The sequence below is a fragment of the Adiantum capillus-veneris genome, chromosome 6, assembly GCF_014529385.1.
Source record: "Adiantum capillus-veneris isolate H3 chromosome 6, ASM1452938v2, whole genome shotgun sequence".
Taxonomy (NCBI): domain Eukaryota; kingdom Viridiplantae; phylum Streptophyta; class Polypodiopsida; order Polypodiales; family Pteridaceae; genus Adiantum; species Adiantum capillus-veneris.
The window spans coordinates 52,365,717-52,390,580 of record NC_140936.1 but is presented as its reverse complement, the minus strand read 5'-3'; the positions used below and the strand labels follow the sequence as shown (position 1 = coordinate 52,390,580).

Genomic DNA, 24,864 nt, shown 5'->3' with positions numbered 1-24,864 from the left:
AAAATGCACCCAAATTGGAATTTTGGACTACATAGGCACAATCTCCAAGAGAAATCACTAAAATTGAATCGTTGTCGACGCCTTTCAAAAATTCCAATGGTGGATTAGTACAAACACGACAGGGAAGAGAATGGAGAAACCCTACCCTTCAAGCGCTCTTCTACTACTCTAGTTTGTCGGTCATAGCTATTGAACCACAAACAAGCTCTAATACCATCATGTATAGAGCTAGAGAAGGAAGACCTTAAGCTTTGCGTGCAAGCATGTGCATGAACACACACACACAATCAAAAGAGCAGACAATGGAGATAGAGGTTGAGAGATGCTTCTTCTTTGCTATTCAAACTAATGATCAAGTCTACAAAACGTATGTGAAAAACAAATTACAATAAGAGATTGTGTACAATTGTCAATGTGAAACCTGTAGTGTGAGCTGGCAATATAAGGGCATAACTCTTGGTAGGTAGACCAATTTGGTGAAGTCAACTTGTGATACCATTGGTGATGATAATGCGCCACCTCCTCCAAATGCTATGCAGGTGAAAATTCATCCAAATGTACTATGTGTTGAGTTTGATATCTCAACACAAGCACTTGTTTGGTATCAAATAATATACTTCAATGTCTTCTAGACTCATTTTGAATTAGATGCTGTGACTAAAGGTTGTCTCATTATACTTTTGAGCTTGCCATGATGTGTTAGAAAATATAGGTGATTTTTTCATAAATAAGCAATACAAATCTTAAGTAGAAAATAATGAACCCTAAAAATCCTATCTACATGTGGGTCCAACACATCTAGTGTAAGCAAAGGGGATTACATTTTTTATCTAATTTCACAACATAATGTCAATCATCACACCACTTGTGTCAAAACATCATCACAATGAAATTTGTCCCTTTAATATCATTTTCAAACTATGTCACACATTTTTTAACTTTTTGACATCAAAACTTACTAACATGTAATTATGAATGCATATAGCATCTTTGATCAAAATCGCCTCCTTTGGCCAATTGGGCATGGTGCAATACTCGAGAGAAATGGGCAATATTCAATACGGGGCGGCCACAACCTCAACCCCATCCAGATTCTAGCAAAACAAATGAGTTCAGAACACCTATCTAACTTCTTGTGCAGAAAATTTATCCAACTTCTTGTCTAGATGTAGCACAGAACTTCATTGTCCAAGCTTGGGAAAAAGGTTCGCTTTAGCCAAAGCCTGTTCAACCCAAAGAAATTACTCTCTCAAAATTGGACGATAAGGAACAAAATCCATGTCAAATTCTATAAAATATAGTTGCATTGATTCGATATGTATATTGATATTACATCCCCAAAGGTGGCAATTTCCTTCTCAAATCACAACAAGAAGGATTTGAAACCCGGTCGCAAAAGTAATTTCCTTCTCAAACCATGAGGATGAGGACTTGAAACGAGGTGAAATATTTTGTTTCGACGTGGGACGCAATCTCTATGCACAAAATGCTTCTACTTCATTCAACCATCAGCACAACTTGAGCATTTAGTTAGGAACAAAATACGTCTTGTACAAAAAGCAGAAGAAATTACAAGAGTGCACGACATATTTCACTTGTCGCCAACTATCTCTACATATACAAAGTTCCTTATTTGCCGAGAGCCACAAAATTGTCTCTTTGATGGAATGTCTTTAGTACCCATATTCAGCATTTTGGCAACAACCTCTGTAATGGACCAGCAGAGACATCATCTGGAGGAGTTCTTTGTTTTAAATGACATTCAAACCTTCAAATGCTTGATAGCTGTGTGGACATCTTTATCACCACGACCACTGCAATTCAAAACAACTCTTGTTCCTGGCTTCAGGGTGGGGCATAGCTTCTCCAAAAAAGCCAGCGCATGAGATGTCTCCAAGGCTGGTATGATTCCTTCAAGTTTTGACAACCTTTCAAATGCTGATGCAAAATTACGCACATGAGATTGTTATCCACAACAAACTCAGCAAAGAATCAACAGCACGCATGTCATATCAACTCTTAACAGAAATCGCTACACTATAATCCATGTGGAAGACCGTGGTTTAACTCTAAATCCAAAGAGCGCATTCCCTTCATGACCAACCACATCTCCCCCCCCCCCCCCCCCAAAACCCCAAAAAAAAAAAAAAAAATCCAATATACCCCTAAAATTTGTGGATATTCCCCAAGTACCCCTTAAATTTCAAAATTTCCCAAAATGCCCCTCACAAAACTTGCCAAAACACCCCTTGAATTTTCCCAAAGTTCCCAAAATACCGTTTGTTAATCTCACAAATATCTCCAAAGACAATTTTTTTGTTCACTCTTCATGGGAAAATTGGTTCTCCCTCTATTAATAGAGGATGATAGAACTAGGATTTAGATGGTGATTTGGGACTTATAGACACAAATGCTTTAGTACAATTACTCTTGTCCAAATAAAGACGGACTTGAATACATAGAAGCAAAGAAGGTATCTCACCTCTCAAGGCTTCCTCGTCAGTGATGCTGTAGTACTCAGCCCGACCCAAGTCTTTTAAAAAGCTATGCTCTGGTCCAACACCAGGATAGTCCAACCTGTTGCAATTAACAAGCAATTCATTTACAAGAAAAAAATCATAAAATGTAAGCAGAGAGAAAACACCCCGCACACAAATTTCCATACCCTGCACTTATCGAATGAGGCTCAATAATTTGCCCATCTTCATCTTGAAGCAAGTAGCTCAAAGCTCCATGCAATACTCCTACTTCACCTTTTGTCAAAGTGGCCGCATGCTTGCCACTATCTAACCCAAAACCAGCAGCCTCAACACCAATTAGTCTCACATCATCATCATTCACAAACTCATGAAAAAGTCCCATTGCATTTGAGCCGCCTCCAACACATGCAACAAGAACGTCAGGTTTGCCTCCCCATTTTTCAAGAGCTTGCCGCCGGGTCTCTTTGCCAATGATAGCATGAAAATCTCTCACTAACATAGGGTAAGGGTGAGGCCCAGCAACTGAACCCAAGATGTAGTGTGTTGTCTCAACATTGGTTACCCAATCCCGGATAGCTTCTGATGTCGCATCTTTAAGAGTTGCTGTGCCAGAATGCACGGGTCGTACCTGCACCAAAACAGAGGACGATGAGCAGAAACAAGGCTAAGTTCTATAGTACATATAGTCCTCCATTCCCATATTGACAAGTTTTAAATCTCTCTCTCTCTCTCTCTCTCTCTCTCTCTCTCTCTCTCTCTCTCTCTCTCTCTCTCTCTCTCTCTCTCTCTCTCTCTCTCTCTCTCTCATAACAGGTCTTGAGTTCAACTCCTCGTCGGCTAGATCTTTAAGGTCTCTTGGGATAGTTTCCTACGACGTTAAAACTCTCTTCTCTCTCTCTCTCTCTCTCTCTCTCTCTCTCTCTCTCTCTCTCTCTCTCTCTCTCTCTCTCTCTCTCTCTCTCTCTCTCTCTGCTGACTGCACGCCATGCCCTGCTGCGCCCTCGCCATGACCTGCTGCATCCTCGCCATGCCCTGCTGACTGCACGTCACCTGGGCACTGCCTGCGCGCAGCCTGTTTTGCGCGCCTAAATACTTGTGCACAGCCTTTTTAGCATCCGTTTTGGGCCTGCCTGCGCGCGCTGGAGTCTATTCCCACTGCCCCTGCCCGTCAGGTTTTCTGCCCATCAACAGCAGGACACCCAACCCGTCTGCCCACCTGAACCCGTCAGGTCTGCCCACAAACAAATCCGCCAGCAATTAAGAGATACCCCCCACCCAGCATACCCGCCTGCTCCCATGGCTCATCTTTTTCAACCTTCAATACAAAGGGACCTCACCCATTGAGTCACTCCCCTTGAACCGCCCTGAACGGCTATGGCAAAAGGGGCCACAAAGGATGAAATGGCCAAGATGGAGGACAAGCTACACGCCACGATCAAAGAAAACAAGAAATTGACGGACTCCGCCATCACCGCTATCATCAACCGCCTCTCCAAACTTGAGAAAGAAGTAGAAGTCTTGAACAAAGAGAAAGAAGAATGGGCAAGGGAGAAGGAAGACTAAAAGGAGGAGCTTGAGGGACGGAAGAAAGAGAAGGAAGAGATGCATGAGCAAATGGCCATCCTCAAGGCCTCAATCGCATCCCTTAACAACGAGGAAGGGGAAATCAACAAGGACACAAAGGAGGACATCAAAGAAGAACTCACTAAAGCCCTTACCGAGAGCCTGGAAGACAAGCTCGAAGCCACAAAGGAGAGATGGGTAGAAGTGGTCAAGAAGACCCTCAAGAAAGAAGCGAAAGAGGACGCCCACAAGGAAGCAGCTCTCCTTGTACACACCACCCTTGAAGAGGAGAAGATGCGGAATGCCCGTCGCCTCAATATACGAGTCACCAGCATTGAAGAAGCGAAGGAATCCACCCCCGAGAAAGATGGTAAAACCTTATGCAACACACTTGGTTACAAAGTAGAAGACCCAACCCCCTTCACCAAAGCTTGGCGAGCCGGCAAAGACATCACCAAGAAGAGGCCTCTTATACTCCAATTCCCATCAGAAGAAGCACGCACCCTTTTCATACGAAAGAGGGTAATCCTACGAGGTCTCACGGGCCCCCCCATCTACCTAGATGACGACCTCACAAAAATGCAAGTGAAGCATAGAAGAGCATGCATGCCCCAGATCCAACAAGCGCGCAATGAAGGAAAACGAGCCTCATATCGCAGCGGCCGGGTCATCATCGATGGCAAGGGCGTAGCATAGGGACTCGCGGCCTATGGGACACTATATGAGGAGATACACATGGCAGTTTGGAACTGCAACGGCTCTCTGTGGACACACCCAGGGAGATTGGAGGAGGTGATGCATGATAGAGACATCATTCTACTCACAGAGACACATGAGAGCTCAGAGAGAGGTCTACCCCGAGTATAGGATTATCAGTGGGAGTCTACACACAAGAAGTGCACACGGCACAACACCACTAGAGGATCTGGCGGAGTAGCAGTCCTCTACCGCCGCTCACTCCATAGCAGGATACGGATAGTAGCCCGCAACCCAGGAGCGCGCTACATGTGGGTGCGGATTGAGCTCTCTGATGAACACATTCTCTACATTGCCATTTGCTACTTCGCACCCAGTGGTTCTAGATTTGCACAGACAGGCGGAGGAGAGACAGATGAGGCTCATACACAGGGCGGAGAGGAGGAGGATGATACACTTTCACCATATGCATGTCTCAGGGAGGAGATCATGGAATACTCCAAGCTTGGAAAGTTTTCCTCACGGGAGACTTCAACGCAAAGACACAGAGTAGACAATGTGACATCTACGACTTTGACGATCGAGAGCTACTCTCCACCATGGAGAACACAGAGGCAGAGAGGTTTTCCAGAGACACCACCACGCTGACACCGTACGGGCGACATCTACTTCGCTTGGGATCACAACACCGTCTCGTTATCTACAACGGGATGGCGCAATGGCCATCATCTGGAGGCCTGACTTGCATACCACCAGCAGTACCTGGCGGCGGCAGTACAGTGGACTACATCATCGGCTTGAGAGAGGCAGCTCACCTGCTCACATCCTTCACCATCCCACCACTACCTATTGGGGCTGACCATGCATATCTTGCCCTCTCTTTCACTAGCTCACCCATCTCACACACACCACCTACACTCACACCACACACCACCATACATTTCACACATGAGCTAGCCAGAGTTTACTCATCACATGTCTACGAGGGGATCTAAACTCTCGACCCAGATACACTACTCTCTACACTCACTAGCCAGCTTTCCGCAGTTCTACACACCTCAGCCCTCAGCTGCTTTCCACATACTACCCACACAGGTAGACCTCCACCCTCTGGGACGATGCCCCGGAACCGGTGGTACGACGAGGAGTGTAGGGATCTATATAGGCAGCTACGGGCTCGACGAGCCTTGGAGGAGATCACTGAGAGCAAGGTCCGGCGACAGATGAAGGCCATCACACGCCGTAAACGGCGGGCCTTCGAAGAGGCACATGAGCTTGAGCTATACCACCTTCTCATGAGTACAGACTGCGCCACCGCATGGAGGATTCTCAAAGAGCCACGTCCTACCACTGCCTTGGAGGATCCTCAGATCTAGCATGATTACGCCGAGCGCATATACCAGATACCTGGGCAACCACTGATCCCGGAGCCACCCGACCCCCGACCTACCACCTCGACTTTCTTCACATCTAGTATGGTGAAGAGGGCTATTCGACGCCTCCAGCATGGCCGCTCAGCAGACCACACTAGACTACAGAGTGAGCACCTCATCTATGCAGCAGACACCCTCTCCCCCTTGATAGCACGTCTCTTCAACTGCGCTTTGGTTGAGGGACTACCAAAGGAGTGGACCATGCACACCATTGTGCCGATCCACAAATCTGGCGACACCTTGGACCCAGGGAACTACAGGACTATCATGATTGGCCACACATTGGCCAAACTATATGGGGCAGTTCTTGAGGCAGAGCTCAGCACATGAGCAGAGGCATCAGGGCACCAGGACAAGCAAGGTTTCGACGCACTTTCTCGACCATCGATCACATAGTCGTGCTTCGCTGCCTGATCGACGGAGCGAAAGCACGGAAGAGACGACTCTACTGCTGCTTTGTGGATTTCCGCAAGGCTTTTGACACCATCCCTAGAGAGAGACTCTTTCAACGTCTCTAGGAGCTACAGATACCATCTGAGATGATATGGGCCATTCATTCTTTGTATGCACAGGTCATAGGTAGAGTGCGGTGCCCAGGTGGAGTATCGGACCCCATTGCTAGCACCATTGGTGCGAAGCAAGGATGCCCCCTCTCCCCGACCCTATTTGGCCTCTACATCGACGAGATAGCAGATTACATCCTACGAGGAGGCGGGGCGGGCTCCGACTTGGCAGGTACACCAGTCCATATTATGCTCTATACAGATGATATTATTCTAGTTTCTGAGACACAGGAGGGACTACAGAGCCACCTACACGCCTTGATGATTTAGGCACACATCGAGGGCTCACAGTGAACCTTGGCAAGACCAAGGTCATGATCTTCCACACTTCCAGGACAGTCCGGAGTAGAGCAATGCTCATGGTAGCAGGTGGACAGGTTAAGGTAGTTGATTCACTGGCACCACGGGCAGATTTTCCATGACCCAGGCAGCCAAAGACCGGCTTACACGAGGATATGCAGCACTGGCCACCTTAGAGCGCAGATGCCACCAAGCCCACTTCCAAGAGCCCCGCACGAAGGGGTGGCTTTTTGACACTTTAGTTACACCTGCCATGTGTACGCTGCCGCAGTATGGGCACCAGGACTCTCAGCATCTCTCTGGACACAGATAGAGCGCCCCCCCAGATCATTATGATCTCTCGTTTGCTCCATAGCAAACTATCAGTACCACAGGACATCATCAGAGCAAAGCTAGCGGCACCCCCGATGCTAGTAGACGCCCTCTTCCAGACAGTTTGCTTCATCTAGCGCATGCAAGAGCTTCCACCAGACAGACTCACATGCAGAGCTTTCGAGACATCGATACAGCTACATCAAGAGGGGGACATCAGAGCATGGTACTCACAGGTCACAAAGTGGTTCACATCCCATGGCTTGGACATCACAAACTTGCCCCCTTTTCAGTATAATCCCGACTCCCCATACATACGCCTCTCACACCATGAGAGGAATCGAGTTCTCAGACAGGATCTCTGGCAGCTATACATCCGAGAGACATGGATCACACCCAGAGAGCCTCTTCCTACGAAGAGGCAATACTACAGAGACCACTTCCTGACCATCCTAGCAGATGGTTTCATCCAGAGACCGAGATACATGGATGTCCACATGCCACATAGAGCACGGGTCGCCATTGGACAGCTCAGAGTATCATCACACCAGCTAGAGATTGAGGCAGGGAGAGCTGCACATGTCCCCAGGGTAGAGAGGATATGCAGACTTTGCACAGCAGACATTGAGAGTGAGGAGCATTTTGTGTGCAGATGTAGAGCATATGAGGGGATCAGAGGCAGATATCCGACTTTGTTTGCAGATCAGCCCACCTTACGCCAGATTCTTCAGTCCGGAGACCAGCGACTTTTTGGCCGCTTCCTCATAGACGCACAGCAGCACCGGGACTATCTCCTTCAGACATCATCAGTCGTGAGAGACGAGCGCCAGACACAGCTTACAGATTTCTTCCAGAGGGGCACAGTAGTACCACCATCCCAGACTACTCAGAGAGGAGTGACTCTACAGCAGGCTGAGGAGGTCCGAGCTCGCAGACATCCACGTCCCCATGGGCGTAGGGCACCCTGACTTCACCAGAGAGAGATCCAAGAGCGCTACTACAGATCTGTAGAGGAGAGACGCATCCGGGCTTTTGCAGATCCAGCCGCCATCCTACGGGGATTGTTCACACCTCACCCACCCATGCATCATGTCTTAACCCTGATTACGGGACTGGATGGAGCTAGAGATATGATAGCATTTCTTTCACATATAGGATTGCATCTCTCCCCTGTTTTTAGAACCCCACCCCCCACCCCTGTACCACCTCCCTCCTCCCTCAGTCCTTACACAAGATAGCTATTTTTGCTTTGTACCTTTTCATCCTTCACAGGATATCCAGAGGACACCCACCCCATGTACTTTGATTTGTCTCATAGGCCGATTTCGGCCTCCTATGGACCTATGGAGGTTAAAAATCTCTCTCTCTCTCTCTCTCTCTCTCTCTCTCTCTCTCTCTCTCTCTCTCTCTCTCTCTCTCTCTCTCACAAAAGCGGCTGATAAGAAGAGGAAAATGGTATAACCTTTCTATCACCCAAGTGTGGTAGATTGGTTATGCCATTTCCCTCTTGAATAACAGGTCTTGAGTTCAACTCTCCTCATCGGATAGATCTTTAAGGTCTCTTGGGATAGTTTCCTACAACGTTAAAATTCTCTTCTTCTTCTGCTTCTCTCTCTCTTTCAAGAAAAAGAGGCTGATTATTTTACTTGAAAATCCCTCGAGGATGCCCAAATGGGGCAAGTACATCATTGCTTACATAGCACGCCCGAAGGCATCAAATAAAAAACTATAAAATCTAGATCCAACGAGGCACAGGGCCAATCCGTAAAAACTGAATGCCAGGTTTAAAACCTCTCCTAAAGAGAGTAAAAAGTGCCCTGACAAGCTAAGTGGAGAGAGGAGGACAACAATCTCTGAAGGAAAGGCACCTCCACCAAAAGCCCAATCAGCAACCATAGATCAAGAACTTTAACCACCAAAAGCCACCAGCGGTGAAAAGTGACAATGAATAACTACAAGGACTCGGCGTTGGGCATAAGCCCACCAACTGGAAGATTTGACAACGGTGGCAATGGATAAACAGAGGAGAGAGAGTGGTTGGTGACGAAGATGAGGGTGAAGAGACAGCTGACATCACCAAGAAACTGAAGGAGGATGTCACGACTTGGGCAGCAAAGCACTGCATTGGAGCGGACAAGGAGCTTTCAGCCATGATAGAGAGCAGTCCACTTGCTGAAGGTGGCTCCTGGAGACCAAAGCTGGGGAGGGAACTCCAACCAAACAGTCTAGAAGGCTTTGAAGATGACGACCGGGTGAAAACCGGTTGTAGAATCTCGGTAGAACGAGCAGAGAGCAAAGGAGAAGCGAGAGCACAACCAACCAAAACAGCAACCAAGGAGCCACAGCAAACCATCAAAACCAAAACAACGCAAGCCTGAAATACCCCAACAAGAAAGAAGAGAAGGAAAGGAAACAAAAACAAAGCAACAGACGTGGAAGCACTATACGGACAACCTGCGTTTTGCGCTGACAACCCAATGGGTGCTAGCTTTTGGTTTTCAGTGATTTTGGGAGTCAAGGGCCTTCAAATATGAACTTGTGGGGTCTCCTTCTCGCATTCCAAATTGCAAAGAAGAGGATCCCGAGCAATTGTAACCTGTTGAAGCAATATAAAGAAATACCGAAAGGGGTGCCAAGGTTTTGGGGCCAGTGCACTTTCATGTAAATTCTCTCTCTCTCTCTCTCTCTCTCTCTCTCTCTCTCTCTCTCTCTCTCTCTCTCTCTCCAAAGAAAAAGAGACTGATTCTATTACTTGAGAATCTCCCAAACCGCCCAATATGGTGTTGTAAGGTGCAGAGGAATGTGAATGTTGAACTTTGCTCAACATGAGTGCTCCGAACTTGGCTCAAGGTTCCTTCTGTTCTTATGGAAGGAAGAGCCTTTCATTCTTAATGAGAGAGTGCAATGGACAGAAACAAAGTGAATAGACACTGTGCGTGAAGTTGCATGAGACTGAGAGAATACAACACCAGAGACGTTGTAAAACCCTCCTCCAAAGGCCCCACTCTCTATGGCGAGAGCGGTCTACTTATGATTGTACAAATCTCTACAATGCTTGGACTTGCCGACGATGTCGACGACGATGCTGAAATCTGAAAATGCTACGGCTGAAATCTGCAAATCTTTATATGCTGAATTCTGACTCTATGTCGGTGACGACGGCGATGACGACGATGCAACGACAACACAAAGACATGAACATATCTATTCCATGTAAAGTGATTGGAAAAAATCTCGTCTTCTCGAAGGACTGTGCATGCAATGTAGATGAACAAATAAACGGAGTGCCAAACCGTTCACCACACACATACAAACAATGAGATCGAATCTTGTCTTGCCGATCTAAAGCAATCAATTGTGGCAATTCACAACGGAAATGCCTATGCTTGATGCTCAATTCGTCTTGTGCTCTTTCTACGACTGTGTCATGCCAAGGAAGAGACATGAAATGTAAATTCCTTGAATACAAACATTTGATGTTTTTATGAATCATTCGCATACATCCGTCTCATTCATGAGCAAAGTGGAAAGGTACATAGTGTACGGTACGGTTTAGGTACGTACTTCCGTACTGAACCAACCTTTAGGTACGTGATAGGTACGTACCATTTGTAAAAAAAAGAAAATTACACTAAATTTAAGTTCACAGACCTTTCAAAATTCAACCTCATTAACAAATTAACAATGCAATGCTTAAAATGAACATATTGATCATAAAACTTAATGACTCAAGACTCAAGACTCAATACTCAATATGACCATAAATCATTAAACCAAATAACAACTACAAACATCATGTCCATGGCATCAGCCAGAAGTCGGCATATACCATACAAACTGAATCAAGATCCAAAACAAAGTACTATGAAATACTACAATGCCATAATAACAATAAAAATCTGTTGCAGCCTATCCTCCAAAGCATGCAGTCACCAGTGTGCACTAAGACGTGCAGCCTCAAAAGTCTGTGTCAGATGCGGAAGATGAATAAACGATAGAGAGCAAGCCCCCATCATCATGGACATTGCCCTCCTCATCAAACTCAAGGTCAAGCTCAGCATATGTCAACTCTGGTACAAGCACCTCTGCACCACAAGCCTCCTCAGGCATATCAACAATCTCTGCATGGATGAGCTGGACAGCTACATTCGCTCGCTAGAGATTGGAGCGAATAGGAAGCTTCCCCCTGCAAATACTCTCTCGTCTTACAGAGTCTCGATCTCCTCCCACCGTGCGTAGAGGAAGGCTAAGAGCTCGTGCACCTGCACCACCTGCACAACATTCTCCTTGCCAACCTCCTCTATGGCTGTTTCGATGTGACCAAATATAAACTCAGCCGTGATCTTTTCCCCTGCTTTTCCTGCATCCACAGCACGCAAGAAATAGGTGCCCAAAGGAGAAGACACAAGGATATTGATTATGTGTCGTCTGCGTATGTCTGTCCAACCATCTGAGATAATGGTGCATCCAAACTCCTTCCATCCAGCTTTCACAGGCGTAAGTGCCTTGTCAATTAAGGACTTCCGTTCATCTAACATAGTGGTGCGCATCTTGGTGTAATCAAGACCTGTCCATGTCTCAGTAGGCCCTACCTGTGCAATGGCTTTTACCATTCTTTTCCACTGATCTGTGCGCAAAATATTGAAAGATATGTTGCACTCAATAAGAGTGCGACATATCTCCATCTCTGCCACCCTCTGACGCTCTTTGACCCAAGCCTGAGAAGAGATGCGACTAGGCAAAGTGATCTGCGTTGGTGTTTCAGATGTACCTTTTTCACGTGGCAAGGAATCCTCATCTTCACCGCCAACACGTGCTCTCTACTTGGAAGTAGGGGGTTGCATGGAGGCCAAACCTCCTCCAACCTCTATCTCTGCACCTAAAGTCTCCAGCTCTCCAACAAAAGCATCATGTAAAGCATCCTGTGTGCTGGGAGCACCTCTCAAACCAGGAGCACCAACAAGAAAATACTCTTCAATAAGCTGCTCCCTCAAAGGTGGTGGTATTTTCTCACATGCACCAACCCGATGCCCGTCAAGTGCTTTTTGACTCGCGTAATAGTGCTGGTGTACTAGTCCCCACAATACTTGCATTGCCATAAGTGTGTGCCAGAACCTTGCAGAGAAGTGGTCGTGATGATGCTCAACACATTGGTGTGGAGCGACCAGTTGGGGTTGGTTTTACGCGGCATAATGGATTCTGCACATTGCAAATGCAAAAGAGTGCACACACATGAGGAGAACGGAGTGCGAGAAGAGTACAGAGTGCATGGTGGCAGAAGTAGTACCTTTTCACGCGCGTAGCTCGACTCTGCAAGTCTCTGTGCACTTCTCTGCAGGTATCTGTGCACTTCTCTATAACACACCAGAGAGTCTTTTGGTTTCGTGGTCGATTAAAATAGCCTAAGGCTCTCTCCCCTTCACACTATTAACCCTATTTGAAAGCGCCCCCTAGTGCACCTCGTCCGTGGAGAAAACACCTCAAAAAAAAAAAAAATCATGCCGTACGGTACATACTGTACCGTACCGTACGGCTGTACGGTACAGAATGGTAAGGTACGTACTTACAGATTCCACCTTGTTCATGAGTGAATCATGCTCAACATACAATATATCATGCATAGGAAAAGGGAGCACATAAAGACGTTGACTAAAATACAGGAAATGATCACGAATAGAACACTCGATCACTGCCTGCTGACAAATCATTCGAACACATAGTACTTCCTGTAAGGGTTCATGGACCTAGGCTCGATAGCCAAGATCGGTTCTTCCTGAGGGGGTTCTTTAGACCTCGACTCAAGAGCCAAGATCGGTTCTTCGTGATTGATCGAATCTGCAATGAGGTTACCTTCACTGGGAAAAGTATCAACTAACACATCATCCTTGTGAACAATCACGTCTTGATCATACAAATCATCATGCTTGTGAGAAAACACATCTTGATCGTCATGCAAATCATCATGCTTATCATTATCATTCAATTCATCATGCTTATCCTGTGTGTCATGCTTTGGAGACGAAGAGACTGAGAGAGTCTCCTTTTCCCGAATCTCTTGCATCCGTGCCTGCTCTTGAGAAAAGAGTCGCAACAACTCTTTCATGTGCCGATTGTTCATGGCTTTTCTTGCTTTGTTCTCGCGATCAAATTCTGCTTTTCTTTCTTCGGATTCCAAGCGTGCTTGCTCGTGCTCACGCTCTATGGCTGCCATTCTTTCTCGGAGTTCCTTTCTTTCTGCTTTTCGTGCTTCGCGTTCTAACTTCATGTCCATCACCATCTTGTCGAAAAGCTTCATAGGATCTGGTGCAATCTTTGGCGTAGATGGGGAAGGATCGGAAAAACCTCTGGGTAGGGAAAATTCTTCTTCGCCTCTCTCATGCTCATCACCTCCAAGCGAAATATCCATTCCGCTTCGAGTGATGACCATCCACTGAAGTTGTGGGTTCTTGTGGGTTCTTGTGGTCTTGGGTTCTTAAATTCACGAGGAACTTGGGTTCTTGCGGATCTTGGGTTCTTGCGGGTCTTGGGTTCTTCAAGGTCTTGGGTTCTTGAGGGTCTTTAGGGTTCTTGAGGTTCTTCTTTCGCTTGCAATCTGTGTTAGAGAAGGATCTTCTCTTCACCCGAGTTCTTCTCTTTCCTACCGGCGCACCCCTTGGCGGCCTTGCGCTCACACCAAGGTTGCTTTTTCCCACCTCACATCGATTGGCTTGCTGCTAAGTGCACGGTCCGCTCTGTAAGAGTGAAAAGAGGCACAAGGGGAGGCTCGACAAGCCCTTCTTTCTTGGGTTTCCTGTCACTCTTCAAAAACACGATTAGGAATCGATACGCCTAAGAGGTCTTGGGTTACGTGCGACAACAACAAGCAAACAATAAATAAATTCTATGGTTCTTTCCTTGAGTGATACAGAACACTGACAAAGCTCCAATACCAATGTAAGGTGCAGCGGAATGTCAATGTTGAACTTTGCTCAAGATGAGTGCTCCGAACTGTGCTCAAGGTTCCTTTTGTTCTTATGGAAGGGAGAGCTTTCCGTTCTTAATGAGAGAGTACAATGGACACAAACAAAGTGAATGGACACTGTGCGTGAAGGTGCATGAGACTGAGAGATAGAGAAAAGAATACAACACCAGAGACGTTGTAAAACCCTCCTCCGAACGCCCCACTCTCTATGGCGAGAATGGTCTACTTATGATTGCACAAATCTCTACAATGCTTGGACTTGCCGACGATGTCGACGTCGATGAGGATGACGACGCTGAAATCTGGAAATGCTATGGCTGAAATCTGCAAATCTTTATCTGCTGAATTTTGACTCTATGTCGGTGACGACGGCGATGACGACGATGCAACAACGACGCGCTGAAAACGCAGATGCTGAAAACTGCGTTTTCCGGGCTGAATCTCCAAACTTCGCAGGATCTGACTGTGCGTCGAGGAGCTGCTGCGGGGAGGTGAGATTTGAGAGGTTTGGGGGTTCTACTGTGGAGTCTAACTACTGAAAACTGAAAACGCTGGTGCTACTGCTGCTTCTATCGCGAAGATTTGCAAAAACGCTACGTCTCTGGCTGATCCAAAAACGCTAGGCTGATTTGGGGTGTTGCGGTGGAAATCTTCTAACGCTAGGGCTGATCTGCTATTGTGGGGGAATCTGCCAACGCTAGGGCTGATGTTGTCTACTGTCCCCGTGAATCTGCAAGTGCAAAAATGCTGGCTGATCTGATGCAAAAACGCTAGGCCTTCTGCAATGCTGAAAACGCAGCCGAGTCGGTCTTGCTGAGAAGTTGCCTGTTGAGCAAGGTGCTCTTGCTGCATCTTCTGCCAAAAAGTGCTAGCGCTAGGTTTGCTTATATACAAACTTAGCAAAATTGCCCTATCTACTTTCCAACAAAAGTCACTTAACAATAATAAGTGAAAAATGTCAAAAATAGGGAAAATAGGTCTATGCACTGTAAAAATGCTACTGATGGCATCTAACTGGAATCTGATGGTCATGTTGTGTGCAACCAGAGGATATGCATCTACTCTAAGTGTTTGGACATGCACGGCATGCGAATAGACTCACAAAAGTGCCAGATCATTTCCTAATCTAGACTGACTTGATTGAACTCAACCCTGGTCATGTTGTAGCTTGTCCACGGACACATAGTTTTGGATGTGTCACGTGATATCCCCTCCTTTTCAAAGTGAGATACCAGTACCGAACTGTATGCCGTCGAGGGAGATCGCCAACAGGGTCAGAATCTTGGAAGGGACTTTTCGCCGGTCCACTCTGATGCGTGGGTCGTGCGATACATGAACTTCATAAAGGTCTGCAACGCTTGCTTCTTTGGGCCGCGCCGAAAGCGACACAAAGTCTTCTGTGGCTCCTTCAATGCTTCATCTTCGTCTAGAGTCATGCGTCTACCTTCTTCAAGAATCTCCGAGGCTGAAAATTCCTGAAACCACTTCCAACACAAAAACATGATCATACCTATTCCATGTAAAGTGATGGGAAAAAATCTCGTCTTCTCTAAAGATTGTGCATGCAATGCAGATAAACAAATGAACGGAGTGCCAAACTGTTCATCACACACACACACAAACAATGAGATCGAATCTTGTCTTGCCGATCAAAAGCAATCAATTGTGGCAATTCACAACGGAAATGTCTATGTTTGATGCTCAATTCGTCTTGTGCTCTTTCTACGACTGTTTCATACCAAGAAAGAGACACGGAATGTAAATTCCTTGAATGCAAACATTTGATGTTTTTATGAATCATCCGCATACATCCATGCTCATTCATAAGTGAATCATGCTCAACGTACAGTATGTCATGCCTAGGAAAAGGGATCACATAAAGACGTTGACTAAAATACAGGAAATGATCACGAATGGAACACTCGATCACTGCTTGCTGACAAATCATTCGAACACATAGTACTTCCTATAAGGGTTCTTTGGACCTAGGCTCGATAGCCAAGATCGGTTCTTCCTGAGGGGGTTCTTTAGACCTCGACTCGAGAGCCAAGATCGGTTCTTCGTGATTGATCGAATCTGCAATGAGGTTACCTTCACTAGAAAAAGTATCAACTAATACATCATCCTTGTGAACAATCACGTCTTGATCATACAAATCATCATACTTATGATAAACACATCTTGATCCTCATGCTTATCATTATCATTCAATTCATCATGCTTATCGTGTGTGTCATGCTTTGGAGACGAAGAGACTGAGAGAGTCTCCTTTTCCCGAATCTTTTGCATCCGTGCCTGCTCTTGAGAAAAGAGTCGCAACAACTCTTTCATGTGTCGGTCGTTCATGGCTTTTCTTGCTTTGTTCTCGCGATCAAATTCTGCTTTTCTTTCTTCGGATTCCAAGCGTGCTTGCTCGTGCTCACGCTCTATGGCTGCCATTCTTTCTTGGTGTTCTGCCGTTCTTTCTGCTTTTAGTGCTTCGCGTTCTAACTTCATGTCCATCACCATCTTGTCGAAAAGCTTCATAGGATCTGGTGCAATCTTTAACGTAGATGGGGAAGGATCGGAAAAAATTCCTGGTGGGGAAAATTCTTCTTCGCCTCTCTCATGCTCATCACCTCCAAGCGAAGTATCCATTCCGCTTCGAGTGATGACCATCCACTGAAGTCATGCGTTCTTGTGGGTTCTTGTGGTCTTGGGTTCCTAAGTTCACGAGGAACTTGAGTTCTTGCGGGTCTTGGGTTCTTGAGGGTCTTGGGTTCTTGAGGATCTTCTTTCGTTTGCAATCTGTGTTAGAGAAGGATCTTCTCTTCACCCGAGTTCTTCTCTTTCCTGTAGGCGCACCACCTGGCGGCCTTTCGCTCACACCAAGGTTGCTTTTTCCCACCTCACGCCGATTGGCCGGCCGCTAAGTGCACGGTCCGCTCTCTATGAGTGAAAAGAGGCACAAGGGGAGGCTGGACAAGCCCTTCTTTCTTGGGTTTCCTGTCACTCTTCAAAAACACGATTAGGAATCGACACGCCCAAGAGGTCTTGGGTTACATCCGACGGCACCAAGCAAAAAAAAAAAATTATGTGGTTCTTTCCTTGAGTGATATTGAACATTGCCAAAGCTCTGATGCCAATGTGAGGTGCAGCGGAATGCGAATGTTAAACTTTGCTCAAGATGAGTGCTCCGAACTGTGCTCAAGGTTCCTTTTGTTCTTATGGAAGGGAGAGCCTTTCGTTCTTAATGAGAGAGTGCAATGGACAGAAACAAAGTGAATAGACACTGTGCGTGAAGCTGCATGAGACTGAGAGATAGAGAAGAGAATACGACACCAGAGACGTTGTAAAACCCTCCTCCGAAGGCCCCACCCTCTATGGCGAGAGCGGTCTACTTATGATTGTACAAATCTCTACAATGCTTGGACTTGCCGACGATGTCGACGACGATGAGGACGACGACGCTGAAATCTGAAAATGCTATGGCTGAAATCTGCAAATCTTTATCTGCTGAATTCTGACTCTATGTCGGCGACGACGGCGATGACGACGATCCAACCACGACGCGCTGAAAACGCAGATGCTGAAATCTGCGTTTTCCGGGCTGAATCTCCAAACTTCGCGGGATTTGACCGTGCGACGAGGATCTGCTGCGGGGAGGTGAGATTTGAGAGGTTTGGGGGTTCTACTGCGGAGTCTGATTGCTGAAAACTGAAAACGCTGGTGCTACTGCTGCTTCTGTCGCGAAGATCTGCAAAAACGCTAGGTCTCTGGCTGATCCAAAAACGCTAGGCTGATTTCGGATTCTGCGGTGGAAATCTACTAACGCTAGGGCCGATCTGCTGTTGTGGGGGAATCTGCTAACGCTAGGGCTCATGTTGTCTATTGTCGCAGTGAATCTGCAAGTGCAAAAACGCTAGCTGATCTGATGCAAAAACGCTAAGCCTTCTGCAATGCTGAAAACGCTAGAGTTGTCGCCGTTTCGATCTTGCTGAGAAGTTGCCTGTTGAGCAAGGTGCTCCTACTGCCTCTTCTGCCAAAAAGTGCTAGCGCTAGGTTTCCTTATATACAAACTTAGCAAAATTGCCCTACCTACTTTCCAACAAAAGTCACTTAAAAATAATAAGTGAAAAATGTCAAAAATACGGAAAATAGGTCTATGCACTGTAAAAATGCTACTGATGGCATCCAACTGGAATCTGATGGTCATGATGTGTGCAACCAAAGGATATGCATCTACTCTTAAGTGTCTAGACATGAACGGTCTGCGAACAAACTCACAAAAGTACCAGATCACTTCCTATTCTAGACTGACTTGACTGAACTGAACCCTGGTCATGCTGTAGCTTGTCCACAGACACATAGGGTTGGATGTGTCACGTGATATCCCCTCCTTTTCAAAGTGAGGTACTGGTACCGAACTGTATGGCGTCGAGGGAGATCGCCAACAGGGTCTGGAATCCTGGAAGGGACTCTTCGCCGGTCCACTCTGATGCGTGGGTCATGCGATACTTGAACTTCATAAAGGTCTGCAACGCTTGCTTCTTCATGTCCATCACCATCTTGTCGAAAAGCTCCATAGGAACTGGTGCAATCTTTTGCATAGATGGGGAAGGGTCGGAAAAACCTCCTGGTGGGGAAAATTCTTCTCTGCCTCGCTCATGCTCATCACCTCCAAGCGAAGTATCCATTCCGCTTCGTGTGATGACCATCCACTGAAGTCGTGGGTTCTTGTGGTCTTGGGTTCTTAAGTTCACGAGGAACTTGGGTTCTTACGGGTCTTGGTTTCTTGAGGGTCTTGGGTTCTTGAGGTTCTTCTTTCGCTTGCAATCTGTGTTAGAGAAGGATCTTCTCTTCACCCGAGTTCTTCTCTTTCCTGTCGGCGCACCCCTTGGCGGCCTTGCGCTCACACCAAGGTTGCTTTCTCCCACCTCACGTCGATTGGCCGGCCACTAAGTGCACGGTCCACTCTCTATGAGTGAAAAGAGGCACAAGGGGAGGCTGGACAAGCCCTTCTTCTTGGGTTTCTTGTCACTCTTAAAAAACACTATTAGGAATGGACACGCCCAAGAGGTCTTGGGTTATGTGCGACCGCAACAAGCAAAACAAAAAAAAAATTATGTGGTTCTTTCCTTGAGTGATACAGAACACTGCCAAAGCTCTAATACCAATGTAAGGTGCAGCGGAATGTGAATGTTGAACTTTGCTCAAGATGAGTGGTCCGAACTGTGCTCAAGGTTCCTTTTGTTCTTATGGAAGGGAGAGCCTTCCGTTCTTAATGAGAGAGTGAACAAAGTGAATGGACACTGTGCGTAAAGGTGCATGAGACTAAGAGATAGAGAAGAGAATATGACACGAGAGATGTTGTAAAACCCTCCTCCGAAGGCCCCACTCTCTATGGCGAGAGTGGTCTACTTATGATTGCACAAATCTCTACAATGCTTGGACTTGCCGACGATGTCAACGATGATGAGGACGACGACGAGACGGGCTGAAATCTGGAAATGCTATGGCTGAAATCTGCAAAGCTTTCTCTGCTGAATTCTGACTCTATGTCGGTGACGACGGCGATGACGACAATGCAACGACGACGCGCTGAAAACGCAGATGCTGAAATCTGCATTTTCCGGGCTGAATCTGCAAACTTCGCTGGATCTGACCGTGCGGAGAGGATCTACTACGGGGAGGTGAGATTTGGGAGGTTTGGGGTTCTACTGCGGAGTCTGACTGCTGAAAACTGAAAACCCTGGTGCTATTGCTGCTTCTGTCGCAAATATCTGCAAAAACGCTAGGTCTCTGGCTGATTCAAATACGCTAGGCTGATTTGGGGTTCTGCGGTGGTAATCTGCTAACGCTAGGGCTGATCTGTTGTCTACGGTCGCCGTGAATCTGCAAGTGCAAAAACGCTGGCTGATCTAATGCAAAAATGCTAGGCCTTTTGCAATGCTGAAAACGCTAGAGTTGTCACCAGGTCAGTCTTGCTGAGAAGTTGTATGTTGAGCAAGGTGCTCCTACTGCCTCTTCTGCCAGAAAGTGCTAGCGCTAGGTTTGCTTATATATCAACTTAGCAAAATTGCCCTACCTACTTTCCAACAAAAGTCACTTAAAAATAATAAGTGAAAAATGTCAAAAATAGGGAAAATAGGTCTATGCACTGTAAAAATGCTAGTGATGGGATCTGACTGGAAATTGATGGTCGTGTTGTGTGCAACCAGAGGATATGCATCTAATCTAAGTGTCTGGACATGCACGGTCTGCGAACAAACTCACAAAAATGCCAGATCACTTCCTATTCTAGAGTGACTTGATTGAACTGCACCCTGGTCATGCTGTAGCTTGTCCACGGACACATAGGATTGGATGTGTCACATGACGGGTGCCTATTCTGAGAGCAAGTACCTCACTGTTTACATAGTAGGCCCATAGGCATCAAACGGAAAAATGTAAAACAAATACAACTAGGCACATGGCCAAATGGAAAAGATTGAAGGCCGAGGGTAAAAACTCTCTCAAAAAGAGTAAAAAGCGTCCTGGCAAGCTAAATGGCAGTAGCCTCTGAAAGATAGGCACTTCGACCAAAAGCCCATTCAGCAACTGTAAATCAAGAACCAGAGCCAGCAAAAGCCACCAGTGGTGAAGATGACAGTGAGCAGCAGCTCGGTGTTGGGCAAAGCCCACCAATTGGTAAAATCTGACAGCAAAAGGCAATGGAGGAGCAGAAGGGAGAGAGCAGTTGGGGACGAAGGTGAGGGTGAAGAGGCAATTGACATCACCAAGAGACTTTAGCAGGATGGCACAAGGTGGCAACAAAGCACAACATCGAAGAGGACAAGGAGTTTTCATCCAGAAGAGCAAGCAGTCCACTTGCTGAGGGCGTAGTTACGAGGAATGGCCTTTTTCAAGTCGCCGTTCCCCATTCCCAATCTAGCTTACCGTTCCGAAACACCATTCCGTGTTTCAAACGTGAGTGTCCGAAACAAGGAATGGCATTGTATACTGGTTGTCGTTCCCCATTCCAATTTCCCATTCCGGGTAACTATGGCTGAAGGTGGCTCCTGAAGATCATAACTAAAGAGGGAACTCTAGGGAGACAGTGCAAGAGGCTCTGAAAATTGCGACCAACTGAAAATCGTTCGAAGAGTCGTGAGAAAGCGAGGAGAGAGAAAAAAAACAAACAAAAACAAAAAACAAAAGCAACAGAAAGGAAAAAACGAGAACAGTAAACTCGAAGGACATGCATCCACACACATTGAAACCGGCCCGTGGGGCGATAGGCTTTGGCTTTCACCCGAAATTCTTTACTTTAGACACACACAGAGAGGGAGAGAGTACTTTGCAAAAAAAACATGCGAAAGGAATTAACACTTAAGCTCACACACAGCTCGGAAGCTAGAATGCTCCGCGCAGACGCCGACAACCTGTAGGCCCCAAAATTCGCGCCCCTTTCGGTATTTCTTTATACTTTAACAAAGGGAATAAAACCTATGATTTCCTACTAGTTGTCCCGCATAATCCGGGCTGAAATCCACTTGTTCTGGCCTGATTTCGACAGCATAACTATATTAGGACGCTTCACCGACAGTATCCCCACGCAATAGATGACTTTCCCGACGCATATGGACACTTTGCAAAACCTGGCGTGTCACGTGACACATCAAACCCTGTGTGTCCGTGGACAATCTACAGCATGACCAGGGTTCAGTTTAGTCAAGTCAGTCTAGAATAGGAAGTGATCTGGCACTTTTGTGAGTATGTTCGCAGACCGTGCATGTCCAGACACTTAGATTAGATGCATACCTCTGGTTGCACACAACATGATCATCAGATTTCCATCAGAACCCATCAGGAGCACTTTTACAGTGCATACACCTATTTTCCCTATTTTTGACATTTTTCACTTTTATTTTTAAGTGACTTTTGTTGGGAACTAGGTAGGGCAAATTTACTAAGTTTGTATGTATAGAAACATAGCGCTAGCACTTTCTAGAGAAGAGGCAGCAAGAACCCGGTGTCCATCAGGCAACTTCTCAGCAAGACTCTCCCCCCCCCCCCGCGCAACAACTCTAGCATTTTCACTCATCAGACGGCCTAGCGTTTTTGCACCAGATCAGCCAGCGTTTTTGCACTTGCAAATTCCCGACAAAGGTAGACAGCAGATCAGCCCTAGCGTCAGCAGATTCCCCAGAAGACAGCAGATCCCAGCGTTTAGCAAATTTCCACCGCAGGAAGCAGAATTCAACCTAGTGTTTTTGGTTTGCACATCATCCTCAGCGTTTTGCATTTCCATCGCGACAGATTCAGCCCTAGGACCAGCGTTTTCAGTTTTCAGCACATAGACTCCACAGAACAAGTCCCGAACCTCGCAAATCTCACCTTTCCGCATCAGATCCTCGCCGCACGGTCAGATCCAGCGTACTTTGCAGATTCAGCCCGGAAAACGCAGATTTCAGCATCTGCGGTTTCAGCGCGTCATCATCGCCATCGACATAGAGTCAGAATTAAGCAAATAAAGATTTGCAGATTTCAGCCATTAGCGTTTTTAGATTTCAGCCCGTCTCGTTGCCGTCCTCATCGTCGTCGACATCGTCGGCAAGTCCAAAGCATTGTAGAGATTTGTGCAATCATAAGTAGACCGCTTTCGCCATAGAGAGTGGGGCCCTTGGAGGAGGGTTTGACAACTTTCTAGTGTCGTATTCTTCTCTCTCTATCTCTCAGTCTCAGCACCTTCATTCACAGTGTTCACCACTTTGTTTGTGTCCATTGCACTCTCTCACTAAAGGAACGGAAGGCTCTCCCTTCCGTAAGTAAAAGAAACACTTGAGCACAGTTCAGAGCACTCATCTTGAGCAAAGTTCAACATTCACTTCCGCTGCACCTTACATTGGTATCAGAGCTTTGGCAGTGTTCTGTATCACTCAAGGAAAGAACCACAGAATTTTTTTTGCTTGTTGCGGTCGCACGTAACCCAAGTCCATTTGGGCGTCTCGATTCCTAATCGTGTTTTTGAAGAGTGACAAGAAACCCAAGAAAGAAGGGCTTGTCCAGCCTCCACTTGTGCCTCTTTTCACTCATTGAGAGCGGACCGTGCACTTAGCGACCGTCCAATCGATGTGAGGTGCGAAAAAGCAACCTTGGTGTGAGCGCAAGACCACCAAGGGGTGCGTGCGCGGAAAAGAGCAGAACTCAAGTGAAGAGAAGATCCTTCTCTAACACAGATTGCAAGCAAAAGAAGAACCCAAGAACCTCAAGAACCTCAAGACCAGCAAGAACCTCAAGAACCCCAAGAACCAAGACCCCCAAGAACCCAAGTTCCTCGTGAACTTAAGAACCCAAGACCACAAGAACCCACGACTTCAGTGGATGGTCATCACTCGAAGCGGATGGATACTTCGCTTGGAGGTGATGAGCATAAGAGAGACGAAGAAGAATTTTCCCCACCAGGAGGTTTTTCCGACCCTCCCCTTTCCCCATCTACGCAAAGGATTGTACTAACTCCTATGGAGGCTTTCGACAAGATGATGATGGACAGGAAGTTAGAAAGCGACGAAATAATGGCCGCCATAGAGCGCAAATATGAAGACACAATGGCAACCATAGCGCATGAGCGCGAAGAAAGAGAAGCAAAATTTGATCGCGAGAACAAAGCAAGAATGCAAGAAATGTTGCAACTCTTTTCTCAAGTTCAGGCACAAATGCAAGAGATTTGGGAAAAGAAGAGTCTCTTAGTCTCTTCATCTCCAAAGCAAGACACGCAGGATTTGCATGATGATAAGCATGATGATTTGAATGATGATGATAAGCATGATGGTTTGAATGATGATGATTTGCATGATAAGGACAAGCATGATGATTTGCATAATCAAGATGTGATTTCTCACGAGCATGATGATTTGCATGACCACGATGTGATTGTTCACAAGGATGATGGGTTAGTTGATACTGTTTCTAGTGAAGCTAACCTCATTGCAGATTCGATCAATCACGAAGAACCGATCTTGGCTCTCGAGTCAAGGTCCAAAGAACCCATCAGAAAGAACCCATCTTGGCCCTCGAGCCTAGGTCCAAAGAACCCCCACAGGAAGTATTATGTGTTCGCATGATTAGTCAGCACGCATTGATCGAGTGTTTTATTCGTGATCGTTTCCTGTATTTTAGTCAGCGTCTTTATGTGATCCCTTTTCATAGACATGCCATATTGTACGTTGAGCACGATTCACTCATGAATGAGCACGACGTCTACAATGTATCATCATAAAACCATCTCTGAGGAGGTAGTGCTCATGATGTTGCCCCTCTTGCAACTGTTCAAAGATCCTTGCAAAATCTTCATCAGTAGCATATTGTACCTTCATGTCATCTAACTCATGGTGATAAGTAATTGACACAGCTGAAATTTGTGGCTTCCTTGATAACGCATCAGCCACAACATTCTTCTTGCCTTCCAAATGCATAATCTGGAAGTGGAACATAGAAAGAATGTTTGCCCATCGCATATGCTTTTCGGATAACTTTGACTCTGTCAAGAAGTATCGCAATGTCTGATGGTCTGTTTGGACAACAAAATTAGTACT

The 24,864-nt window shown here is 46.3% G+C and overlaps 1 protein-coding gene across 1 annotated transcript in view; it reads right to left on the bottom strand.

Moving 5' to 3' along the window:
• Positions 1 to 1,508: 1,508 nt before the first annotated feature.
• Positions 1,509 to 24,864, bottom strand: part of LOC147455504 (tryptophan synthase beta chain 1) — a 60,548-nt gene continuing 37,192 nt past the window's right edge. The window contains exons 3-5 of the mRNA XM_086514265.1: positions 2,666 to 3,108; positions 2,483 to 2,577; positions 1,509 to 1,938 (exon numbers count right to left, since the gene is read on the bottom strand). Coding sequence (XP_086370391.1) covers positions 1,763 to 1,938; positions 2,483 to 2,577; positions 2,666 to 3,108 — 714 coding nt within the window. The 3' untranslated portion in view covers positions 1,509 to 1,762. The remainder of the gene's footprint in view (positions 1,939 to 2,482; positions 2,578 to 2,665; positions 3,109 to 24,864) is intronic.